General features: G+C 42.2%; 1 protein-coding gene across 4 annotated transcripts in view; it reads right to left on the bottom strand.

The window, feature by feature from the left end:
• The window catches only part of LOC124800364 (parathyroid hormone/parathyroid hormone-related peptide receptor-like), a 490,636-nt gene that overhangs the window by 243,625 nt on the left and 223,211 nt on the right, over positions 1-23,800 (bottom strand). For 2 of the 4 annotated variants that reach the window (XM_047262994.1, XM_047263010.1), the window contains exon 1: positions 2,919-2,991. The exons of the other annotated variants lie outside the window; for them this stretch is intronic. In XM_047262994.1, coding sequence (XP_047118950.1) covers positions 2,919-2,945 — 27 coding nt within the window. In that variant the 5' untranslated portion in view covers positions 2,946-2,991. Of the gene's footprint in view, positions 1-2,918; positions 2,992-23,800 lie in introns of those variants that run through there. 4 annotated transcript variants of the gene reach the window in all.

The following is a 23,800-nucleotide window of genomic DNA, read 5'->3' as shown; positions in this document are numbered from 1 at the left end:
TCGTGTAACTTGATGACAAAACATCGTGGGTGCACGTTATCTGAGGCTGGCCGTAAGGCCGCAGCAGAAGTAACGAAGGGAATTTTTTTTTGCGAAACTAACACAGTTCCTACGTCACTGAGCATATCTCTTGGAATACACGTGCTAAGATGGAGAGAGTGCTACAGTCTGGACAGAAACATTGGGCTGTTTGAAGCCAGTGGGACGGTGCAGAAATATTACAATACGTCCTTAGTACATCTATATCTACACTTCGTGAGCTACCTTACGTTGTGTGGCGGAGGGTACTTTTTGGACCACAATCACTTCCCCATTTTCCTGTTCCGAGAGCGAATAGTTCCCAGGAAGAACGATTACTGTTAAGACTCCGAGTAAGCTTGAATCTCTCTAATTTTACCTTTTTGATCTTTTCGCGAGATATACGTAGGAGGAAGCAATATATTGGTTGATTCTTCTTGGAACAGTAAACCGCGAGTGACGTATAACGGCTTTCTTGCAACGTCAGCCGCTGGAGTTGGCTGATGATCTAATATGAACATGTAACCAAATACGCTGCTCCTCTTTTGGGTCTTCTCTATTTTCTCTATCAGTCATATCTAGTACGGATCTCAGACCGACAAGCAATATTCAAAAACTGGTCGAACGAGGGTTCTGTAAACTTCCTCCTTTGCGGATGGACTACATGTGCCAATGATTCTGCCTGGCATCTGCCTTACCTACCAATAGTTTTATATGGTCTATCCACTTTAAATCGCTACGTACGCATACTCCCAGGTATTTTAAGTATGTGACTGCTTCCGACGATTGTTCTGTAATAGTGTAATCATACAATTATCGGTCTTTCTGCTTTTCTATACGTAATACGTTATATTTATGTTGAAGGTAAACTTCCGCTTCTTGCACCAAGCGTCGATTTCTTTAGGTCTTCCTGCATTTCGCTGTAGTTTTCTAACATTGTGACATCTCTGTAGAAATAGCGTCATCCGCGAAAACCCTCATCTAACATTCTACGTTATTCACTAGGTCACGTAATAGGGTGTTTAAAAAAAGTGTCGAGCATTTTGGGAGGTGGTAGACCCACCAAAACAAGAGAAGGAAGTCCAGCATAACATGGGATCTAAAATGCATACCTTAAGAGGTACGAGCACCTGTTCAGCGAAAGATCTGTGTTTCACACTATCGAAGATAAAAGAGTCTCATAGCTCTTAAGGTATACATTTTAGAGCCAATATCCGAAGGACTTGTTTTTTGTTTTGATCTATAGTACTTCCTCCCATAACATAGAAAGCGAAGAGTCCATGTTTATTGCACATTTTTTCCTTGTTTTGTTTAGAGAAAAAAATAAAAAAATAAAAAATGTGCAATAAACATGGACTCCTCGCTTTCTTGTTTTGTGGTTACTACCACCTTTCGGAGACTTCAAGAAGAATATAATAATTCCAATCCCAAAGAAAGCAGGTGTTGACAGATGTGAAAATTACCGAACTATCAGTTTAATAAGTCACAGCTGCAAAATACTAAGACGAATTCTTTACAGACGAATGGAAAAACTGGTAATGCCGAAGATCAGTTTGGGTTCAGTAGAAATATTGGAACACTTGAGGTAATACTGACCTTACGACTTATCGTAGAAGAAAGTTTAAGGAAGGGCAAACCTACGTTTATAGCATTTGTAGACTTAGAGAAATCTTTTGACAATGTTGACTGGAATACTCTCTTTCAAATTCTAAAGGTGGCAGGGGTAAAATACAGAGAGCGAAAGGCTATTTACAATTTGTACAGAAACCAGATGGCAGTTATAAGAATCGAGGGGCACGAAAGTGAAGCAGTGGTTGGGAAGGGAGTGAGACAGGGTTGAAGCCTGTCCCCGATGTTATTCAATCTGTATATTGAGCAAGCAGTAAAGGAAACAAAAGAAAAATTCGGAGTAGGTATTAAAATCCATGGAGAAGAAATAAAAACTTCGAGGTTCGCCGATGACATTGAAATTCTGTCAGAGACAGCAAAGGATTTGGAAGAGTAATTGAACGGAATGGACAGTATCTTGAAAGGAGGATATAAGATGAACATCAACAAAAGCCAAACTAGGATAATGGAATGTAGTCAAATTAAATCGGTTGATGCTGAGGGAGTTAGATTAGGAAATGAGACACTTAAAGCAAAATAACTGATAATGGTCGAAGTAGAGAGGATATAAAATGTAGAAAGTGTTTCTGAAGAAGAGAAATTTGTTAACATCAAGTATAGATTTAAGTGTCAGGAAGTCGTTTCTGCAAGTATTTGTTTGGAGTGTAGCCATGTATGGAAGTAAAATATAGACGATAAATAGTTTGGACAAGAAGAGAATAGAAGCTTTCGAAATGTGGTGCTACAGAAGAATGCTGAAGATTAGATGGGGAGATCACATAATTAATGTGAAGGTATTGAGTAGAATTGGGGAGAAGAGGAGTTTGTGGCAAAACTTGACAAGAAGAAGGGACCAGTTGGCAGGACATATTCTGAGGCATCAAGGGATCACAAATTTTGCATTGGAGGGCAGCGTGGAGGGTAAGAATCGTAGAGGGAGACCAAGAGATGAATACACTATGCAGATTCAGAAGGATGTAGGTTGCAGTAGGTACTGGGAGATGAAGAAGCTGCACAGGATACGGTAGCATGGAGAGCTGTATCAAACCAGTCTCATGACTGGAGACCATAACAACAACAACCACCTTTCGAACTGTTACACGCTGTTTTTAATACGCTCTATATCTTGTGAAAAGCAGTGGCCCAATAACACTGCACTGCGGTACGCACGAAGTTATTTTTACATCTGACGAATTCTCACGGTTGAGAATGACGTGCTAGGTCCTGTTTGCTAGAAACTCTTCAGTCCAGTGACACAGCTGGTCTGGTATTCGTGTACAAGTGGAGCTTACCTTTCGATAGTAGTTGAGGTAGACCATTCTGGCTCAATGCTGCATGTGTGGGGCGCCGCGAGCTCTGCTGGACGCACACTGGCGTCGGCAGGAGACTGCACGCCACATCCGCCGCCTTCCCCGTCCGGCCGCCGTGCTTCCGCGTCGCGTCACGGAGTGAAAATCTGTCTTTCCCTCTGGTACTGTGACTCGCGTCTTGCCCACACGTTAATATAACGTGTACGTCCTGAGGGACCGCGTGCAGGAAAACTGCTTCTCGACTTTAAATCAAAAGCTGCATACCTCAGTGTTACGCTTACACTCGCTTTAATAAACTAATGGTGGCTGGAATAAGTGTTCCACAAAAGAGACGTACGATTAATTTGGTTAAGGGGGTAGGACGTCAAACGGGACGACTTGGAGCTGGAGAGACACCACAGGAATTTTTAATTTCCATTGTCTATACTTTTAAAAACAAATTCATAAAACTTTGTCAGTGGTGGAAGTTCAAAAATATGAGAAAATAATTTATTTTTTTACATTTGTATTTCATCTTTTTTCACTCACATTGGCTGCATTTGTTGCTATAGGTACACTTTTCTTCATAAGTAAGGGAGATTCTCGATATATTTTGCACAGCATACAAGCCATACTTACAGGTGTATGAAACTCTAGAATTTTCCAAATCTATTAAAAACTGTGGTAAAAATTGAGATAATTAGCTATAAAATTTGAGTTTTTTCTATACATGAAGTTTAAAATGTAACAGCACATTCATTTTTTCATAAATTAAATAATTTCTAGAGTTTCATACACCTGTAAGTATGGTTTGTATGCTGTGCATAATTCATCGAAGAATTTCTCTTACTTATGAAGAAACGTGTACCTATAGCAACGAACGCAGCCAATAGAAGTGAAAAAATGATGAACTTTCACATGTAAAAAAATTATTTTGTTATTTTTTTGAACTTTCACTGCTATGATTGTGAATCCTTAATCCTTCTTGGTCATGCTGACAAAGTTTTATGAATTTATTCGTAAAAGTATAAACAATGGAAATTAAAATGTCCTGTGGTGTCTCACCTGCTCCAAGACGACCCGTTTGACGTCCTACCCCCCTTAAGCGAGAATGGGAAAAACACTATTCGATTAACCAAGCAGCACATAGAGAGTGGCGTGTACAGCGGGGTCCAGAAAAATGAAGACACTCACTGATAGTCAATATTAATGAAAAAAAATGACGTACTGTTAAATGGCGCGGGGGATTGTTACCTTATGTGTTCAAGTGACCCCCATTAGCAGCCAAACAACGTCGATCCCTCTGAACTGTTGACAGAACTACGGCTGTGAGTATTGCCGGTGTGACAGCCGCACAGCCGGCCGAAGTGGCCGTGCGGTTAAAGGCGCTGCAGTCTGGAACCGCAAGCCCGCTACGATCGCAGGTTCGAATCCTGCCTCGGGCATGGGTGTTTGTGATGTCCTTAGGTTAGTTGGGTTTAACTAGTTCTAAGTTCTAGGGGACTAATGACCTCAGCAGTTGAGTCCCATAGTGCTCAGAGCCATTTTGAACAGCCGCACAGGACGCCACGACGCTTTCTCGTAGCTCGTTCAGTGTAGCTGGCTTCTGTTGATAAATTTCATTTTGCAAGGTCCTGCAATGGTAGAAGTAAAGAGTTGTAACGTCTGGATACCGTGGTGGGTACTCATCAGCTCCTCTTCGACGTATCCATCGTCCAGGTAGATTTTCGTCCAAGTAGGCTCTGACATCTCTGTGTTAGTGAGGTAGAGAGTCATCTTATTGTAGGTAAAGTCTTTCACTTCCAAACACCTTTCGGATGCCAGGTGAAATCGATGTTTGCAGCACATGAATATACACTTCGCCAGTTACGGTACCTTCAAAGGAGAATAGGCCAATCGAACCGTGCGATGACAGACCACACCGGGTAATTTCCAAGAATGTTTCCCTATCGAAGCCGCGGGCTCCAAACGATAGATATAGAATGTGCGATTCTAAATAGATCACGTGACTGTGGTGGCGGGCGTTATGATAAACTATTGGTGAAACTTCCTGGCAGATTAAAACTGTGTGCCGGACCGAGATTCGAACTCGGGACCTTTGCCTTTCTCGGGCTAGTGCTCGCGAAAGGCAAAGGTCCCGAGTTCGAGTCTCGGTCCGGCACAGAGTTTTAATCTGCCAGGAAGTTTCATATCAGCGCACACTCCGCTGCAGAGTGAAAAGCTCATTCTGGAAACTATTGGTGAGTTGCTAGGGAAACCCAAAATATTTATGTCGGTAGTGAGTGGAATGTCTGGTATTGTAGACGTTTCTTCTGCCGATTGCCTCACGTGGAAGAATCTAATTCCGTGCTTATGCAATGTAGAAAATTGTTCGAATTTCTGTCGGAAATGTGGACTAACACCAGATGACGAAAGGAGGGACTTTGTAGACTTCGGTGGTTTGAAGTCTATAAAAGTTCGTAAGAACAGTTCTGACAGTGAAATACCTTTACAGTTTCATTGCGGAAACTGTGGTAAACGAACGACCATCAGGAAGAATACATGGTTTAACTATTCCAATTTATCGATCCAGACCGGCAAAATTCTTGTATCTTGCTGGATTAGGGTCTATACCCTTCAAGAAACAGCATCGGAAACTGACTCATCTACCAATACCGTGTGGGACTATTTCGGGTTTTGCAGAGAAGTTTGTTATGTGATAGTGACGAACGACAGTGTACCGATCGGTGAACCAAATAAAGTTGTTGAAGTGGACGAATCGCACATAGCAAGAAGGAAAAACTAGTGAGGACGGCTTTTAAGGAATGAAATTAATCATATTTGGGTATTCGATGGTATAGAACGAGAGTCCCGGGAGTACTTTGTGGTAAGAGTGTTCTCCAGAGATTAGGTAACATCAGTCGGTTTGAGAAAGCACTTTATACTGCCCGGTGGAAAAGTGATTACAGACGTCTTTCACTCCTACAAGATACTGAAAGCAGAAGGTTTCAACCACGAGTTCGCCAACCGTACTATAGGCTTCGTGTCTTCCGATGACCCCAATGTGCACATGCAGAACATCGAGCGGCTGTGGAAATCAGTGAAATCTTCCATTAAAAGAGAAGGGCGTCCAGGAGAGAGAGAAACCAACTCCACTTGTTTCAGTATCTGTATTTCCATAACTTGGGGTTGCAAGGAAAAGATGACGCATGTGACACTCTACCCATATTTTTGCGTGACATTGGCAGAGCCGGCCGCTGTGTTCGAGAAGGTTCTAGGCGCTTCAGTCCGGAACCACGCGGCTGCTACGGTCGCAGGTCCGAATCATGCCTCGGGCATGGATGTGTGTGATGTCCTTAGGTTAGTTAGGTTTAAGTAGTTCTAAGTCTAGGGGACTGATGACCTCAGATGTTAAGTCCCATACTGCTTCGAGCCATTTAAAACATTTTGAACATTGGCAGAATCTACCCAGGTTACGCCAAAAAGAGAATGCTGCCGTAGCGCACACATCAATGGACTTTCTCATGACTACAAGGTCGACAACGACAGAGGTAAGTCGTTTCCTTTGTAATTACAAGTATTTTAGTGACGCTCTTCTTTTGTCGTTGCTGTAGTGACCAGTATAAACATGCACATAACGCCCGCCACCACAGTCGCGTGAAAGATTTAGAATCGCACGTCCGGTATCTATCGCTTGGAGCCCGCGGCTTCGATAGGCAAACATTCTTGGAAGTTACCCCACACCAGACATTGACACCCGGTAGATTAACATTTCTGTCCCCGTGAACGTGAGGATTTTCAGGAGCCCAGTACTCCCAGTTGTGGCGGTTTACAGAACCGTTCAGTCTGAAATGCGCCTCGTCAGCCAATATAACCATCTCTGCAATCTTTTGTCGTCGCGAAACATCCCTGCAAACGATTAAGAGTACTCGCAGTCGTCCTCTTTCATAACGTGCGTCGATCTTGAAAAGTACACTATCCACTTGACACGCTTCGTACGCTTGATCGGCTTACCCCCCCACCCCCCTCCCCCCCTTTCACAGATTATTGAGGTGACATAGTAAAGTGTTGCAACACAGAACACAGCAGTGCTGGCATTTGCAGTTGTTGATGTTTTTGGCCGGCCAGACCTTTCCTTATGCTCGTCCCGAACAGCACCAACGGCTTTAAATTCATCCCGAATACGAATAATTGTTGTAGGTGTTGGTGGCTGAGTTCCGTAGACATTATGCCATTGCCGTTGTACCTCCATCATGTTTTCGAACTCCAAGTACTCCTTCAATACGCCCTTGCGTTACTCAAACGACAATCTTACTTCATTTATCGCTGCATTGTCATCTGATGGCGCAAAATTAAAACGATATGACATTTTGACTCAAAGATATTAACTAGCAGAGAGTGTCTACATTTCTCTGGACTTCTCTACCCCCTGGATTCAACTGAAAACACAAATTGCAGTAACCGGCAGAAAGCTTCCGATAATATGCATTAAGAGGATCCGAAATGACACGCAATAACCCAATGGTCGTCAAACGGCGGCCCGCGGGTGTTCGTGCTGCCCGCGGTTCTCAGCCGTATTTTATAATCCGAGTAATATGCTTCTAGAAACTAGCAGCAGAATCAAAAAAGTCAACTAACGGTAGGAGCATCTTAAACAACTACTTACAGAGATAGCAATATTTTATGATGTGCTTAATTTGAATTGACGTTGGTGAATTCGGCCGTGATTCCTTTGTCAAAACAGGCTACTGTTATGTAATTAGGCGAGAGAGTAGGTGCCCCATGAAACCTACTGCCCTATCGTGATCTTTAGTTGTTACAGATGCTCTGTTTATGGTGACATAATATGGAGTAATAGATTTATCTGATTTCAACATTACAATAGCAGTTTTCTTACAGAGATCTAAAAATGCAATTTCACAAGGTTTGCTCGGCATCTACGAAAACAGCAAACAGTGAGCAATGTTGTGTTCATGTTAGAAACATGTCCTCCGTATAACAAAAATAGAATTTACTTAATATCAAGTTAGTTTAGAATCACAGTGTCTGTTGCAAGGTGCTGCGATTATCTTTGCTTCAACAATCGACAATCGATAACTTAAATTGTACCTTAGTCTTCGTGCTAATAAAACCATTTCCTGACGCGATGCGTGTCGACTATGTTTCTCCGCACAAGATGCATAAATTGATCTTCTCACAAATGATCAATATTCAAATGAGATCTGCATGAGATAATAACTAAATAATCTATTCTTACATACAGAAAGTAAATGTCGTTACTTCTGCCTACTTCGTCCGATTGCACTGAAATGTTAGTCATTTGCACATTTAAGCTTCATGTCAAATTGACATTAGTTGCATGCCGCGTTTACTGTGTTGCAATTATAATGGTTTTTGAATTTTTCTTGACTCATACCACGTTCTCATTATCGCAAACTGTGTAATCCAACACTATATCTGACGCAAGAGTGACGTGAAAGAAAAACCCTCATAATTACAACGCTGTATTTTTGGACGCACGTTTTAATGCCTTCGGTCGCATAGCGTACGAGTTGTACAACATTTCTCGTACACACGTTTGACTGCTCTCGATGATACACCATCATATCGTGAAACATAATTCACGGTATGGTCACGGGCACGATAGAAAACAATAGCTACTTTCTAACATTCTGTTACGCGTCCACGTCGGTCCCTTTAACTGAGATTATTCCATACAGTCGTCTGGAACGTACACATCACTTCAATGCCATGACTTAGGTCGGCCGAGGAGGGTTACGTTGCTTGCTGTTACCAGTTCTACACCATCTACAGTGCTTCAAAGCGACCAGTGTGCTCAGGGATGTGACTAAGCTTTCTCCATTGAGCTTAATAGTACGTGGATGCATAAACATTATTTTGCATCCGCATTAGTGAAATGGCACATGAATGGGAGGTTACCTGCATGGTTATTGCACTCTACTCCAACTAATGTTTTTAAAACTTATTATGTTGACGATACTCTTGTATTTACGTAACTGACCGCATATACATCTTACGAAAAATAACCACGAACCACGAAGCAACTATCAGAATGGGACAATAGACGGAGATATCATGTACATTTGACAGCATAAAAGCAGGTCACCCCTGACTAGGCGGCACCTGACTGCATGCAGCCAACATAGCAAGCGGCTTCGCAGGTCCCCTAAACCCTTTACAGTACAGTCGTTTGACTATACACAGTGGGTACCACAAGAGACTACTAAAGTACTTGCTATTTATGGCAGTCACTCCAGACGTAAACAAATTCCGTCATACAACAAATATCAGAAAACACATTATAAGAGATGAGCAGTCCTTAACGCTTGTAAATGTAACTTCATTATGATAAGTAACACTGTATAAGTCTTATCACACTCATTAAATGACATGAACAGTTGATGTTCGTGATCCGAATTTGCACCCACTGTTAATCAAACACAGCTTGCGCGTCTGACGGAGACTCGACTAGGCACAAAGAGATGTAAAATATCATTTACTAGTATCAGTTTACAAGGTCAAATTCCGAACCTGGAAATAATTGACGATGCATTTAGCACTGCACTGACAGCCCCATGATGTTTATATTGCCCCTGAGAAGTAAGGTACTGAGAAGTAAGTTACGTAATAAAGTGCAGCGCAAAAGCGTGAAACACCGTTAAGTAAAACTGTGATGATGGAAGAGGGGATAGAACCACTTACCTACATGAATTGTTAGCTAAGTACCATCAGATGTCAGATATTACATATGTTCATAATAGCGTGATACTGGAACGTGAAACGACGATACAAATGATTTTAGCCTGACGGGGATTCGAACCTGACACCTTTCACTATTATAGCTACAAATGGACATGAAACATTTAGTGTTTTTCACCAGTAGCGAGATGTGCACATGCTCGCCTAGCGGTAACGCAACATATAGGCTAGTTCTGTACTGCCTGAGACTGCAGTCCCACGCATATCGTCGCTGTTGGCCACATACGAAGAGGTGTCAACAACTAAATCACCTTTTGCTAGCAGTTAGGATTGCGCCGTTCGTAGACACTTTGGTGGGTTTGGCATCATGAGGAAACAATGAAATGATTGGACAGTATCATCTCGAAGCATGCAAATCCAGAGAAAAATTGGAATCGGAGCTGAAATTCCAGTCCAGTGCCAATACGTTTTACGTTACACGCTTGTAGGTTAGACGTGATAGTGGCCATGTTTCTTAAGAACGGTTGATGTAAATTTGGGTAAATTCGATTGGTGTAAAAATGGATCCCTATTTAAGGAGGGCCCATAATTATATCATCTCTTCTCTTAAACAATGTAAAGCATTTAAATAATTTTATGGGGATATGGTTAGTCGATTTTTGTTTAAAGATCATATAGGCCCTATACAACTCACACAGCAACAAACAAATAGAATTTTCAAATTGTGATAATAGGTCCTAGTGCTTTTGTACGTCCTTGCACAATGCTGAGAACGAAGAAGCGCTATGAATGTAAGAACCAGAGGCATCAGTTGGATGAATCTCAGATGTTACGTGCCGTAGCAGCTGTGAAAGCAAGGAGGCTTCTGTGAAAGGTGCTACAAGAACATTCGGGGTGCCTCGTACCACTTTGCAGACTTCTTAAACTTCATAAAATCCCTGAGCAAGCGATTCAAGAGACAAAGCTTGGAAGGAAATCGATTTTAAATGCAGACCTCGAACAACGGCTAGTTTCTTATCTCCTTGAGACGGAGTAAAAATTCCTTGCGTGCACTTCGGTGGATCTGAGAAAAATGGCATTTTTACTTGTCTAGAGAACTACTTTGGCAACCCCTTTCAGAGAAGGAGAAGCAGGATGAGCTTGGGATGTCCTTTTTCTTGAGAGACACAAGGATCAGCTGTCAATTCGCAAACCCTGTGGGACTTCATATGATGCCAGAGCCTTAGGCTTCAATAAAGAGAATGTGATGGTTTTCTTTGATTTATTGGCAGACGCTTTCAACAAACACTCACATCCACCAGACCGAGTGTATACCGTGGACGAGGCAGGCCTGTCCATTGTCCAAAGCAAAATTCCAAAAGTGGTAGGGATGAAACGGAAGAAACAAATTGCAGCTCTCACGTGTGCAGAAAGACGGGCTAGAATCACAGTTATCGCATGCACGAGCGCTTCGGGACATCATGTCCTGCCAATGATAATTTTGTCTAGAACCAACATGTCCCAAGCTCTAATGAGAGGCTGCGCCCATGGGGCAATTGGTAGAGCCCATCCTTCAGGATGGGTTCAAAACAATTTGTTCACGAAATGGTTCGTTCACTTCATTGAGAAAATATGTCCGACTGAACAAAGGCAAGTTCTCTTCATCTTGGATGGTCATTATAGCCACGTTCGAAATTCAGATGCGATTGACTTGGCGAAAAAATACTACGTCACTATCATCTCACTTCCTCCACTTCGCATCAACAAACTGCAGCCACTAGATAAGACGTTCATGGGACCTCTGAAAACGTACTACAGCGAGTCAGTGAGAGTATGGTTCCATCACAATGGGCGTCCTCTCACACCTTACTACGTTATGGAGGTTTTTGGCCATGCCTACCTTCGTACTCATTCAGCTGAGATAGCAATAAACGGATTCAAAGTGTTGCGGGTTGATATTTGTAATTATAGACACTCTGGAAATATTGATTATCCTTGAATTAATGTTTTATATTTCATGATGTACGTTCCTTGGAGAGAAATAAATTAATGTTGTATTGGAATCACGGTGTTGTGTGTCCGTAATATTTTGGTGCCGAAACCCGGGAAGAATTTGCGATTTCCTGCGTGATTTCAACAATTAACGGCTTACTTCACGCTGTAGGAAACAAGAGACGACGTCGGACCGCATCACAAGCTAAGTCCATTCCAATATAATATGATCGCATGAACTGGTTGCTTCAAAACAATTTATGCGGCTTTGTATTACAAGCCTGAAACTTGCACTCAGAGTAGCTAATTTTGTTAAAAGGTTTTCGTTCACTTACGTTTGCGCATACGCTGCTTGTAAAAACCTTTAAGCTATTCACAAGCGCACTCGTAAACAATCTTACAACAGCCGTCTTTAGTAAGACATAATGCAGGACGAATCAGAGATACAGTTAGCAAACTTCAAAAGAAAGCGAACTAGGGAGAGGACTAATGCTACGCGGTTTTGTGCGGCTGTTGATGCTCTTACCACAGAAAGCCCGTTTGATGATTTTGAACATTACAGGGAACGTCTTCAAGAAGCTTTAGAGAAGCTCGTTTCATTAGATGACGCTATTTTAATTTTCTCTCTGACGATGAGTACAATGCAAACGTGCTGAGCTGTGAGGAATATATAGACAAAGTCAAACGCGCTATACGGAAGGCTACAAAAGCTATTGATTACAAGCTTTCAGCCACAACGTCACAAATGAATATCACGTCACCACCAGTGCTCACACAACCAACTGTATTCCACTCTGTTAAGCTACCAGCAATTAAGCTTGATTCATTTTGTGGAGATGTCGAAATGTGGTCCCGCTTATGGGAACAATTTGGATCGACCATCGATAAAGACTCATCCCTTTCTACAGTAAACAAACATGTTTTCCTACGAGGATATCTGTCAGGTGAACCGAAGTTGCTGGTAGATGGAATACCTATAACGGCTAACACGTATGAAGAAACAAAGAAAATTTTACTGAATAGATACGGAGTAGCAATCGCATTATACAGGCGCACCTCGATTATTTGGATGCGCTAAAGCCTGTACAGTCAGCGACACCTGAAACGCTGAACAGTACATTCCTGGAATGCAACCGTCGTATTCAAGCACTGGGTGCCTTAGGATAAGACGTCGTGGCATACGGTAAAATTCTCACTCCGAAAATTCTGCGTGCATTTCCCGCTGAAATGTGCCAGAAATGGGTCATTCATGCTAGAAGAACCGAAGTAGCGGAAGGAGATTACTGAAACTACTTAACTTTTCGGAAGAAGAAGTTCGTAGTGCTCTCACTGCACAAAAGATTCGTACAGAATATCAGTCATCCCCTAGCTTCACGCCCACTGCAGCAGCCCTTCACATAGATTCAAAGCAAGCAAAAAATCCGCGTAAGCCTAAACGAGAAGTACCGGTACAACCATATTGCGTATTTTGCGAAGCTCGCTCTCATTGGGCCCAAGACAGCAACATAGTAACTGATAGCCAACAACGTATCGATAAACTAAAGCAAGATAATCGCTGTTTTATATGTCTAAACCGAGGTCATAATGCTAGAAACTGCAGTAAGAAGGGCAAGGTCTTGTGTTCTAAGTGCAAGAAAAGTCATCACAAAGCTATCTGTACTGACATTGCTGCCTCTTCTTCATCTTCTCAGCAAATTAGCTCTACACCTGTAGGGAGAATCGACGTAAGTTCAGCAGGTTTTACTTATCTTTAGACAGCTCGAGTTTGGGTCAGTGGACCCGCAGGATTAAGCAAACTTACTCGCTGCGTTCTGGATAGCGGTAGTCAGTCAAGCTTCATTTCCAAGTTCCTGATTGATGAGCTAGGTTTAAGAACTATAGAACATCGTGATCTATCTGTCATCGCCTTTGAAATGCCATCCGCAACTTCAACGCATCGTAGAGTCGTAGAATTCACACTACAGGGAACATGGACTAATTCCAAGACGTCTATGACTGCGTTTGAAAGCACATACTCATTTTCCGCGCACCTAACTGTGCCTTCCGATTTAAGAAAACTTGTACGCACACGGAGACTTCAGTTTGCTGATCTAAGGGATGGTACAGAAGATCTTCCCATCGAGATTCTTATCGGAGCAGATTACTATTGGAAAATCGTTAAAGATTCCCCTCCGATTCGACTAACGTCATCAGTTGTTCTGGTACCTTCCACTCTCGGTTGGATTCTTAGTGGAAGCAAATCAAGCACCACGGCTTACCTTGTGACGGCAAACTACATCAGTTTAGAGGCAACGACAACAACAGACGATATTTTACGACGTTTCTGGAATTTAGAAACAATGGGAATCACAGAAGATGAAACAACAACTCTGAATCAGAAGGAACTGGCGTTATTGCAAGATTTCTCAAAATCCTACTGCATCGAAGTCAAAAGAAGAGTGGTATCTTTCCCCAGAAAACCCAACGTTATGTTATCTAATAATCTTCAGCAAGCAGAGAAGAGATTTGCTTCACTGGAGAAAAAATTAACGGACAAGAAACTGAAACAAATTTACGACGCGCAAACACATCAAGAAGAAACATGTGGAAGTCACCCCTTCTGGACAGAAATTGCGTGACACATTTTGTCTGCCAGATCATGCAGTAAAAGTTAGGTGTCATCAAATGGAGGATTGTATTTGATGGTTCGTCGCACGAACAGAATACACGTTCATTGAATGACTCTTTAGAAATAGGTCCTAATTTACTTCCTGACATTCTTTCAATATTACTGAGATATCGTCAACATCAAGTAGCCTTAATTGCCGATATCAAACAAGCATTTCTACAGTTGGTTCTTCACAGGAAAGATAGCGATCTCACGAGGTTTTTTTGGTACAAAATAATCGTAGATCAACAAGGAAACTATATTACAACTGACGAAAGGATTACATACCGCTTCACCCGGCTACCTATCGGACTTACCTGCAGTCCGCTTCTTATTTCCGCCACGCTGAAAGAACTTGCTGTAATGCACAAAACGAATTTTCCGCAAGCTGCTTTCCTTGTTGAAGATAATTTGTACATGGATGATTTTGTAGCAGGTGCTAAAGATGACAATGCCGTAATTAACTTATATTATGAGCTTACATCACTCATGGGACAGATCAGTCTACCAATGGCAAAGTGGGCCACAAATTCAAGCCAACTGATTGGAATATGGCAATCAGAAGGTGTCATAAACACTACAGATACGGAGGTACTGGGAGTCCACTGGAACACACAGACTGATACGCTCACTGTTCTTCACAACAATGTTACCGACAATGTTATAAATCGTCCTGCCACTAAGCGAGAAGTACTACGAAACACGGCTCGATTCTATGACCCACTGGGTTTGTTGTCGCCTGTGTCCCTTACTTCAAAAATAATTTTTCAAGAAATTTGGTCAAGAAGAATTGAATGGGATGAGCTTTTACCCCTTGATCTTAGCAAACGCTGGCGAATGTGGGTATCAACATTGCCATCATGTTCACACATAAAAATGCCCCGATGGGTTGGTGTATCTGAAAACACTGAGCCAGAAATCCACGTCTTTTGCGACGCATCAGAAAAGGCTTACGGAGCAGTCCTTTATGTACGGTGCACCACAACAAATATGGTATCAATCCATTTAGTTTGCAGTAAAAACCGACTAGCTCCCATCCAAAAATAACTCTTCCACGGCTGGAACATCTGGCGACACTTCTTGGATCAAGACTACTTCATTATTTCTGTAAGGCCACGAGCTATAATGCAAGTCGTGCATCATTGTGGACTGACTCAACTGTAGCTTTAGGATGGATACAACATGACCCCAATCGATGGAAAACCTTTATGTCAAACCGTATTACGGAAATACCTGCCCTGGTGACGAAAATCCAGCTGATCGAACCTCCAGAGGTACCACAGCAGATAAACTTCACCATGCTTCTGTATGGTTTCATGGACCTGCTTGATTAACAGAGAACAGAACACAGTGGCCTCGAATTTTACAGACGGAAGAGCACTCCTTGCCAGAAAAGAAGAAATTAACAGACCAAGTCTTCATAGTACAAACAACGATTCCTATTTTAACAGCTACACGGTACAGTAGCTACTTCAAGCTGTTAAGAGTTACAGGATGGGTACTTCGCTTTAAACGGCACTTATTGAAAGAAAACAGAGCATCTGGAGAACTAACAGCATCAGATTTGGGCAGAGCACGCACTTACTGGATTCAAGTTGTTCAACAGCAACATTTTGCGCTCGAACTGCATGCACTATACAACAACATGCCTCTACCACGTAATTCTCAGATGGCTCGCTACAACCCATTCTTGGATAATGGTCTTATTCGTCTCGGTGGACGGCTGCAGTTTGCAGACTTACCCAGAGATCAACGCCACCCGATTCTTCTTGAAGGACATCATTATTTCACACGTTTACTGATCCAGCAGACTCACATTCGTTTGCATCACCTTGGAGTAAACATAGTGTTATCTGAACTGAGAACAGAATTCTGGATCCTTAGAGCTCGACAGGCAATTAAACATGTTCTACACCGTTGCCTACCTTGTAAGATGGTGAAAGCTCACGTTGTTCAACAAATTGAGGCTCCATTACCAGCTGAACGAGTCTCACCACTGAAACCATTTACAGTAACAGGTATTGACTTTGCTGGTCCATTATATGTCAGTTGTTGTTGTGGTCTTCAGTCCTGAGTCTGGTTTGATGCAGCTCTCCATGCTACTCTATCCTGTGTAAGCTTTTTCATCTCCCAGTACCTACTGCAACCTACATCCTTCTGAATCTGCTTAGTGTATTCATCTCTTGGTCTCCCTCTACGATTTTTACCCTCCACGCTGCCCTCCAATACTAAATTGGTGATCCCTTGATGCCTCAGAACATGTCCTACCAACCGATCCCTTCTTCTGGTCAAGTTGTGCCACAAACTTCTCTTCTCCCCAATCCTATTCAATACTTCCTCATTAGTTATGTGATCTACCCATCTAATCTTCAGCATTCTTCTGTAGCACCACATTTCGAAAGCTTCTATTCTCTTCTTGTCCAAACTATTTATCGTCCATGTTTCACTTCCATACATGGCTACACTCCATACAAATACTTTCAGAAATGACTTCCTGACACTTAAATCAATACTGGATGTTAACAGATTTCTCTTCTTCAGATACGCTTCCCTTGCCATTGCCAGCCTACATTTTATATCCTCTCTACTTCGACCATCATCAGTTATTTTGCTCCCCAAATAGCAAAACTCCTTTACTACTTTAAGTGCCTCATTTCCTAATCTAATTCCCTCAGCATCACCCGACTTAATTAGACTACATTCCATTATCCTTGTTTTGCTTTTGTTGATGTTCATCTTATATCCTCCTTTCAAGACACTGTCCATTCCATTCAACTGCTCTTCCAAGTCCTTTGCTGTCTCTGACAGAATTACAATGTCATCGGCGAACCTCAAAGTTTTTATTTCTTCTCCATGAATTTTAATACCTACTCCTAATTTTTCTTTTGTTTCCTTTACTGCTTGCTCAATATACAGATTGAACAACATCGGGGAGAGGCTACAACCCTGTCTTACTCCCTTCCCAACCACTGCTTCCCTTTCATGTCCCTCGACTCTTATAACTGCCATCTGGTTTCTGTACAAATTGTAAATAGCCTTTCGCTCCCTGTATTTTACCCCTGCCACTTTTAGAATTTGAAAGAGAGTATTCCAGTCAACATTGTCAAAAGCTTTCTCTAAGTCTACAAATACTAGAAACGTAGGTTTGCCTTTCCTTAATCTTTCTTCTAAGATAAGTCGTAAGGTCAGTATTGCCTCACGTGTTCCAGTGTTTCTACGGAATCCAAACTGATCTTCCCCGAGGTTGGCTTCTACTAGTTTTTCCATTCGTCTGTAAAGAATTCGTGTTAGTATTTTGCAGCTGTGACTTATTAAGCTGATAGTTCGGCAATTTTCACATCTGTCAACACCTGCTTTCTTTGGGATTGGAATTATTATGTTCTTCTTGAAGTCTGAGGGTATTTCGCCTGTTTCATACATCTTGCTCACCAGATGGTAGAGTTTTGTCAGGACTGGCTCTCCCACGGCCGTCAGTAGTTCCAATGGAATATTGTCTACTCCGGGGGCCTTGTTTCGACTCAGGTCTTTCAGTGTTCTGTCAAACTCTTCACGCAGTATCATATCTCCCATTTCATCTTCATCTACATCCTCTTCCATTTCCATAATATTGTCCTCAAGTACATCGCCCTTGTATAGACCCTCTATATACTCCTTCCACCTTTCTGCTTTCCCTTCTTTGCTTAGAACTGGGTTTCCATCTGAGCTATTGATATTCATACAAGTCGTTCTCTTATCTCCAAAGGTCTCTTTAATTTTCCTGTTGGCGGTATCTATCTTACCCCTAGTGAGATAGGCCTCTACATCCTTACATTTGTCCTCTAGCCATCCCTGCTTAGCCATTTTGCACTTCCTGTCGATCTCATTTTTGAGACGTTTGTATTCCTTTTTGCCTGTTTCAATTACTGCATTTTTATATTTTCTCCTTTCATCAATCAAATTCAGTATTTCTTCTGTTACCCAAGGATTTCTACTAGCCCTCGTCTTTTTACCTACTTGATCCTCTGCTGCCTTCACTACTTCATCCCTCAAAGCTACCCATTCTTCTTCTACTGTATTTCTTTCCCCCATTCCTGTCAATTGCTCCCTTATGCTCTCCCTGAATCTCTGTACAACCTCTGGTTCTTTTAGTTTATCCAGGTCCCATCTCCTTAAATTCCCACCTTATTGCAGTTTCTTCAGTTTTAATCTACAGGTCATAACCAATCCAGGTCCCATCTCCTTAAATTCCCACCTTATTGCAGTTTCTTCAGTTTTAATCTACAGGTCATAACCAATAGATTGTGGTCAGAGTCCACATCTGCCCCTGGAAATGTCTTACAATTTAAAACCTGGTTCCTAAATCTCTGTCTTACCATTATATAATCTATCTGATACCTTTTAGTATCTCCAGGGTTCTTCCATGTATACAACCTTCTTTCATGATTCTTAAACCAAGTGTTGGTTACGATTATGTTGTGCTCTGTGCAAAATTCTACAAGGCGGCTTCCTCTTTCATTTCTGTCCCCCAATCCATATTCACCTACTATGTTTCCTTCTCTCCCTTTTCCTACACTCGAATTCCAGTCACCCATGACTATTAAATTTTCGTCTCCCTTCACAATCTGAATAATTTCTTTTATTTCATCATACATTTCTTCAATTTCTTCGTCATCTGCAGAGCTAGTTGGCATATAAACTTGTACTACTGCAGTAGGTGTGGGCTTCGTATCGATCTTGGCCACAATAATGCGTTCACTATGCTGTTTGTAGTAGCTTATCCGCATTCCTATTTTCCTATTCATTATTAAACCTACTCCTGCATTACCCCTATTTGATTTTGTGTTTATAACCCTGTAGTCACCTGACCAGAAGACTTGTTCCTCCTGCCATCGAACTTCACTAATTCCCACTATATCTAACTTCAACCTATCCATTTCCCTTTTTAAATTTTCTAACCTACCTGCCCGATTAAGGGATCTGACATTCCACGCTCCGATCCGTAGAACGCCAGTTTTCTTTCTCCTGATAACGACATCCTCTTGAGTAGTCCCCGCCCGGAGATCCGAATGGGGGACTATTTTACCTCCGGAATATTTTACCCAAGAGGACGCCATCATCATTTAATCATACAGTAAAGCTGCATGCCCTCGGGAAAAATTACGGCTGTAGTTTCCCCTTGCTTTCAGCCGTTCGCAGTACCAGCACAGCAAGGCCGTTTTGGTTATTGTTACAAGGCCAGATCAGTCAATCATCCAGACTGTTGCCCTTGCAACTACTGAAAAGGCTGCTGCCCCTCTTCAGGAACCACACGTTTGTCTGGCCTCTCAACAGATACCTCTCCGTTGTGGTTGCACCTACGGTACGGCTGTCTGTATCGCTGAGGCACGCAAGCCTCCCCACCAACGGCAAGGTCCATGGTTCAAGGGGGGTATATGTCAGACAAGGACATATTACGAAGAAAGCGTATATTGCTCTATTCACATGCGCAACAACACGAGCCATACACCTGGATCTATGCTCAGATAAGTCAACTGATAGATTTCTTCAAGCCCTACAAAGGTCTGTCGGAAGACGAGGAGTGCCCAGCACAATTTACACTGATAATGCTACTACCTTCCATGCCACGCACTTAGAGCTGAAGGAGCTCTGGCAGGTTCTCATGGCAAGCAAGACGCACAAGTACCTCGCCCAGCAAGCCATCACTTGTAAATTCATCGCCCCACGCGCGCCTTGGTGGGGAGGATTCTGGGAACGGATGGTGGGATCTGTCAAACGCTGCCTGAGAAAAGTTTTAGGACAGTCACAGTTGGACGAAGAAGGTCTCAACACAATCCTGGTCAGCACAGAAGCAGCACTAAACTATAGACCAATTACGCAAGGGGGAGAAGAATCTGAGCCACTGACGCCCGCACATTTCCTTGTAGGTGATCGACTCACAACACTACCTACTCGTCCAGAATCACCAGTTAAAAAGGATTTGTACAAGGAATTTCAACGGCTGCAGAAGATGGTAGAACACTTCTGGAACAGGTGGAAGAAAGAATATCTGACCCTGCTCAAAAACTTCCATGAAACTCATCAACCAAGGCCAGGTTCAGGATGACTCCAGCTGGGTGATGTCGTTCTTCTACAAGAGGATGTTCGTCCACGACACATGTGGAGGAAGGCGCGGATAGAATATCTTCATGAAGGAAGAGATGGGAAAAGAGATGGGAAAATACGAACTGTAACATTACGAACTTCAGAAGGATCCATAACCTCACGTCCCGTTCAACTGGTCATTTCTCTAGAAGTTGACCAGGGTGGGGAGGGTGTTGCGGGTTGATATTTGTAATTATAGACACTCTGGAAATATTGATTAACCTTAAATTAATGTTTTGTATTCCATGATGTACGTTCCTTGGAGAGAAATAAATTAATGTTGTATTGGAATCATGGTGTTGTGTGTCCGTAATACAAAGTAATCAGGTTATACCCTATGAACCGTTACATCTTCACATACGCTGATTTCATAGCTGCTGATTTGGTTGTAGGAAAAACCTGCTCCACAGTGGAACATAGATCTAATGTTTCTGAATCACATGCTCCTTTACTTGCTGTCTGTGGACAATCTACATCGTTTGCTTCTTCTTCGAGTTATCCTGATGTACAGTCACTTCAAGCTATACCTATTCCAGTTGATGAAGCCATTGAAACACCGGGAAGTTCTCAAGGGACTTCAACAAATGCAGTTTCACCATTTGGCATATCTCCTGTCCCCACCATTAAGAGGAGAAACAACGCGGGGACCAAAAGCAGCAACCGACTGCCACATCACTCGAACGCCATACAAAAATCAGACGACAAAGTCGCTTGACAAAGGGCTGCCAAGAACAGGTTGTTGAGTTTCTCCGGGGTTAGAGGCCGCCCTGCGGACAGAGGTGCAAAATCCAAAGTCCTTCAAAAACAGAAAATTTGTTCCACAAAACTACCTGATTCATCATCAGGCTCTTCAGGCTTCTGCAGCCCTCACCTGGTGGACAGAGATAATGACCTTGATGTGAACGATGGGGATACACTAGACTGAAGCGATGCAAGCTGCATCTTTTGTGATGATAAGTTCCCTCAAGACAGGAGAGGAGAGGTGTGGATTAAATGTGTTATGTGCCAAATGTGGGCATACTTAGATTGTGCTGGTGCCGAAGGAGCTACTTATGTTTGTGGTTACCGTAAATAATTTCAGATTTCATGCATAATTCTACGAAAGTTGCTTTTTGTAGACTAGTCTACCATTCTGTATTGTTTTAACCTATTTCATTAAAATATTTCAAAAGATTTCTTGCACCTTTTTGTGGATGCCCGTGTTTGCACCCCCTTTTTTTAAGTTCAATGTTACAAGGTTTTTGTAAATCTTTGTTTTCGAGTCGAAATAATGGATACTAATCGTTGTTTCACCTCTCATAATATCTTAAACTTCTTATAGTTGTTAATCTAGAATTTTTATAAAAGAAAGTACCTTTAAGTCAAAAACAAAAGAGGATGTTCATATTTGCACCTTTTCCTCTATGCACTGTAGTAATACAACATTTGCCTCATCGTAGCACTATACAACAAATGGCTATATTAATTAAACGTGGGTTTCATTCCCACTGGGTGGACCATTTTTTAACAGCCACAAACATATCCTCTTCACCTCCAGTAACGATTACTAAGGAAAGCAGAACTGTGTCATGGTTTCAGATCAACATTGAACATGTCCATTTGCTACTGACTGGAGCAGAGTCGGATTGGTTTTGGCTGTCAAGGGACGGAAGTCGCTGCTTGCAGAAACTCTGGCTCTAGTAAGCTTTCTTACACTAGTAATTCCACCTCGTTATTGATAACTATCTGATGATGTGCAGGTAGTTTTAGGTCGTAGGACCTTCATTTCTTATTTTAAGTGTCCTTGAATTTTTGAAAATATTGGCACTGGACTGGAATTTGAGCTCCGATTCCAAATTTTCTCTGGATTTGAACCCTTCGAGATGGTACTATCCAATCATTTCATTGTTTCCTCATGATACCAAACTCCTCCAGGTCTCTACGAACGGCACTTTCCAAACTACTAGCAAAAGTGGATTTGGTAGTTGACACCTTTTCGTGTGGGGTCAACAACGACGATATGCGTGGGATTGGAGTCCCAGGCAATACAGAACTATTTTTTGCGTTATGTCTAGTTGAACATGTTGACGTCTCGTTAGTGGTGAAGAAACACTAAGAATTTCACGTCTGTTTGTAGCTATAAGCAGATTGTGAAAGGTGCCAGGCTCGAATCCCTGCCAAGCAAGCATAATTTGTATCGTCGTTTCACGTTCCAGTATCATGCTATGCTACTGGTGAACATATTTAATATCTGACATCTGATTGTGCTTAGTTAACAATTCATATAGGTACGTGACTGTACTCACCGTCCATCACCACAACTTTACTTCATGGCATTACAAACTTGCGCGCTGCACTTTATTACATACATTTTGCTATTACTTCCCAGGGGCAATATATAAGCTTCATGGGCCCCCAGTGTAGCGCTAAACGGGTCGTCATTTATTACCGGGTTTGGACATTCGGTCTCTGATACCGGTAAAATCTTCGATATTTTATACCTCTTTACGCCTAGTCGAGTCTCGATCATACACGCAAGCTTTGTTTGATTAACAGTGGGTTCAAATTCAGATCACGAACAATAACTGATTGTGTCATTTAATGTATGTGATAAGACTTTTGTGTCACTTATTGTAATTTAGAAGCATTAATGACTGTCTCATCTCTAATTAACATGTTTTCTGGTATTTGTTGTATCACAGTAGTAGTGTAAATCGGGTCTGACTCCTATAAAGAACAATGTTCTCTTGTGGCCTCTTATGGTAACAATGGCGTATAGTTTCCCCACATGGTTTCGGTTTTTAGAGAATCTGCAACACTGCTAAGTTACGTTGGTTTCATTCAGCAGTGGCCTACGTTTTTTGCTGTCATTGTATATATACTGACCAAAAATGGGTACAAGTTCAGAAAAAAAGGGCGACGTACTTAAGAGGAAGAGCTTCACAGTCGGCCAGTGTGGCCAAGCGGTTCTAGGCGCCTCAGTCCGGAACCGCGCGACTGTTACGGTCGCAGGTTCGAATCCTACCTCGGGCATGGATGTGTGTGATGTCCTTAGGTTAGTTAGGTTTAAGTAGTTCTAAGTTATAGGGGACTGATGACCTCAGATGTTAAGTCCCATAGTGCTCAGAGCCATTTGAACCAAGAGCTTCACAAATTGAGCGAGTGGAAATGCATTGGTCCATTTTTGTCCCTTATGTAAGCAGTTATTCGACTTGACACTGATTGATAGAGTTATTAAATGTCCTTGTAAGGGATATCGTGCCGAATTCTGTTCAATTGGCACGTTAGATCGTCTAAATCCTGAACTGGGATTTCCCATAATGCTTCAAACGTTTTAGATTGGGATCAGATCCGACGACTTTGCTGGCCAAGGTAGAGTTTGGCAAGCACGAAGACAAGCGGTGGAAACTCTCGCCGAATGCGGCGGGGCACTGTCTTGTTGAATGGCTTGCTATGAAGGACAATAAAA

This window comes from Schistocerca piceifrons, chromosome 1, assembly GCF_021461385.2.
Source record: "Schistocerca piceifrons isolate TAMUIC-IGC-003096 chromosome 1, iqSchPice1.1, whole genome shotgun sequence".
NCBI classification, from domain to species: Eukaryota; Metazoa; Arthropoda; class Insecta; order Orthoptera; family Acrididae; genus Schistocerca; species Schistocerca piceifrons.
The sequence above is the reverse complement of the archived record's forward strand: the minus strand, read 5'-3'. Positions and strand labels throughout refer to the sequence as shown.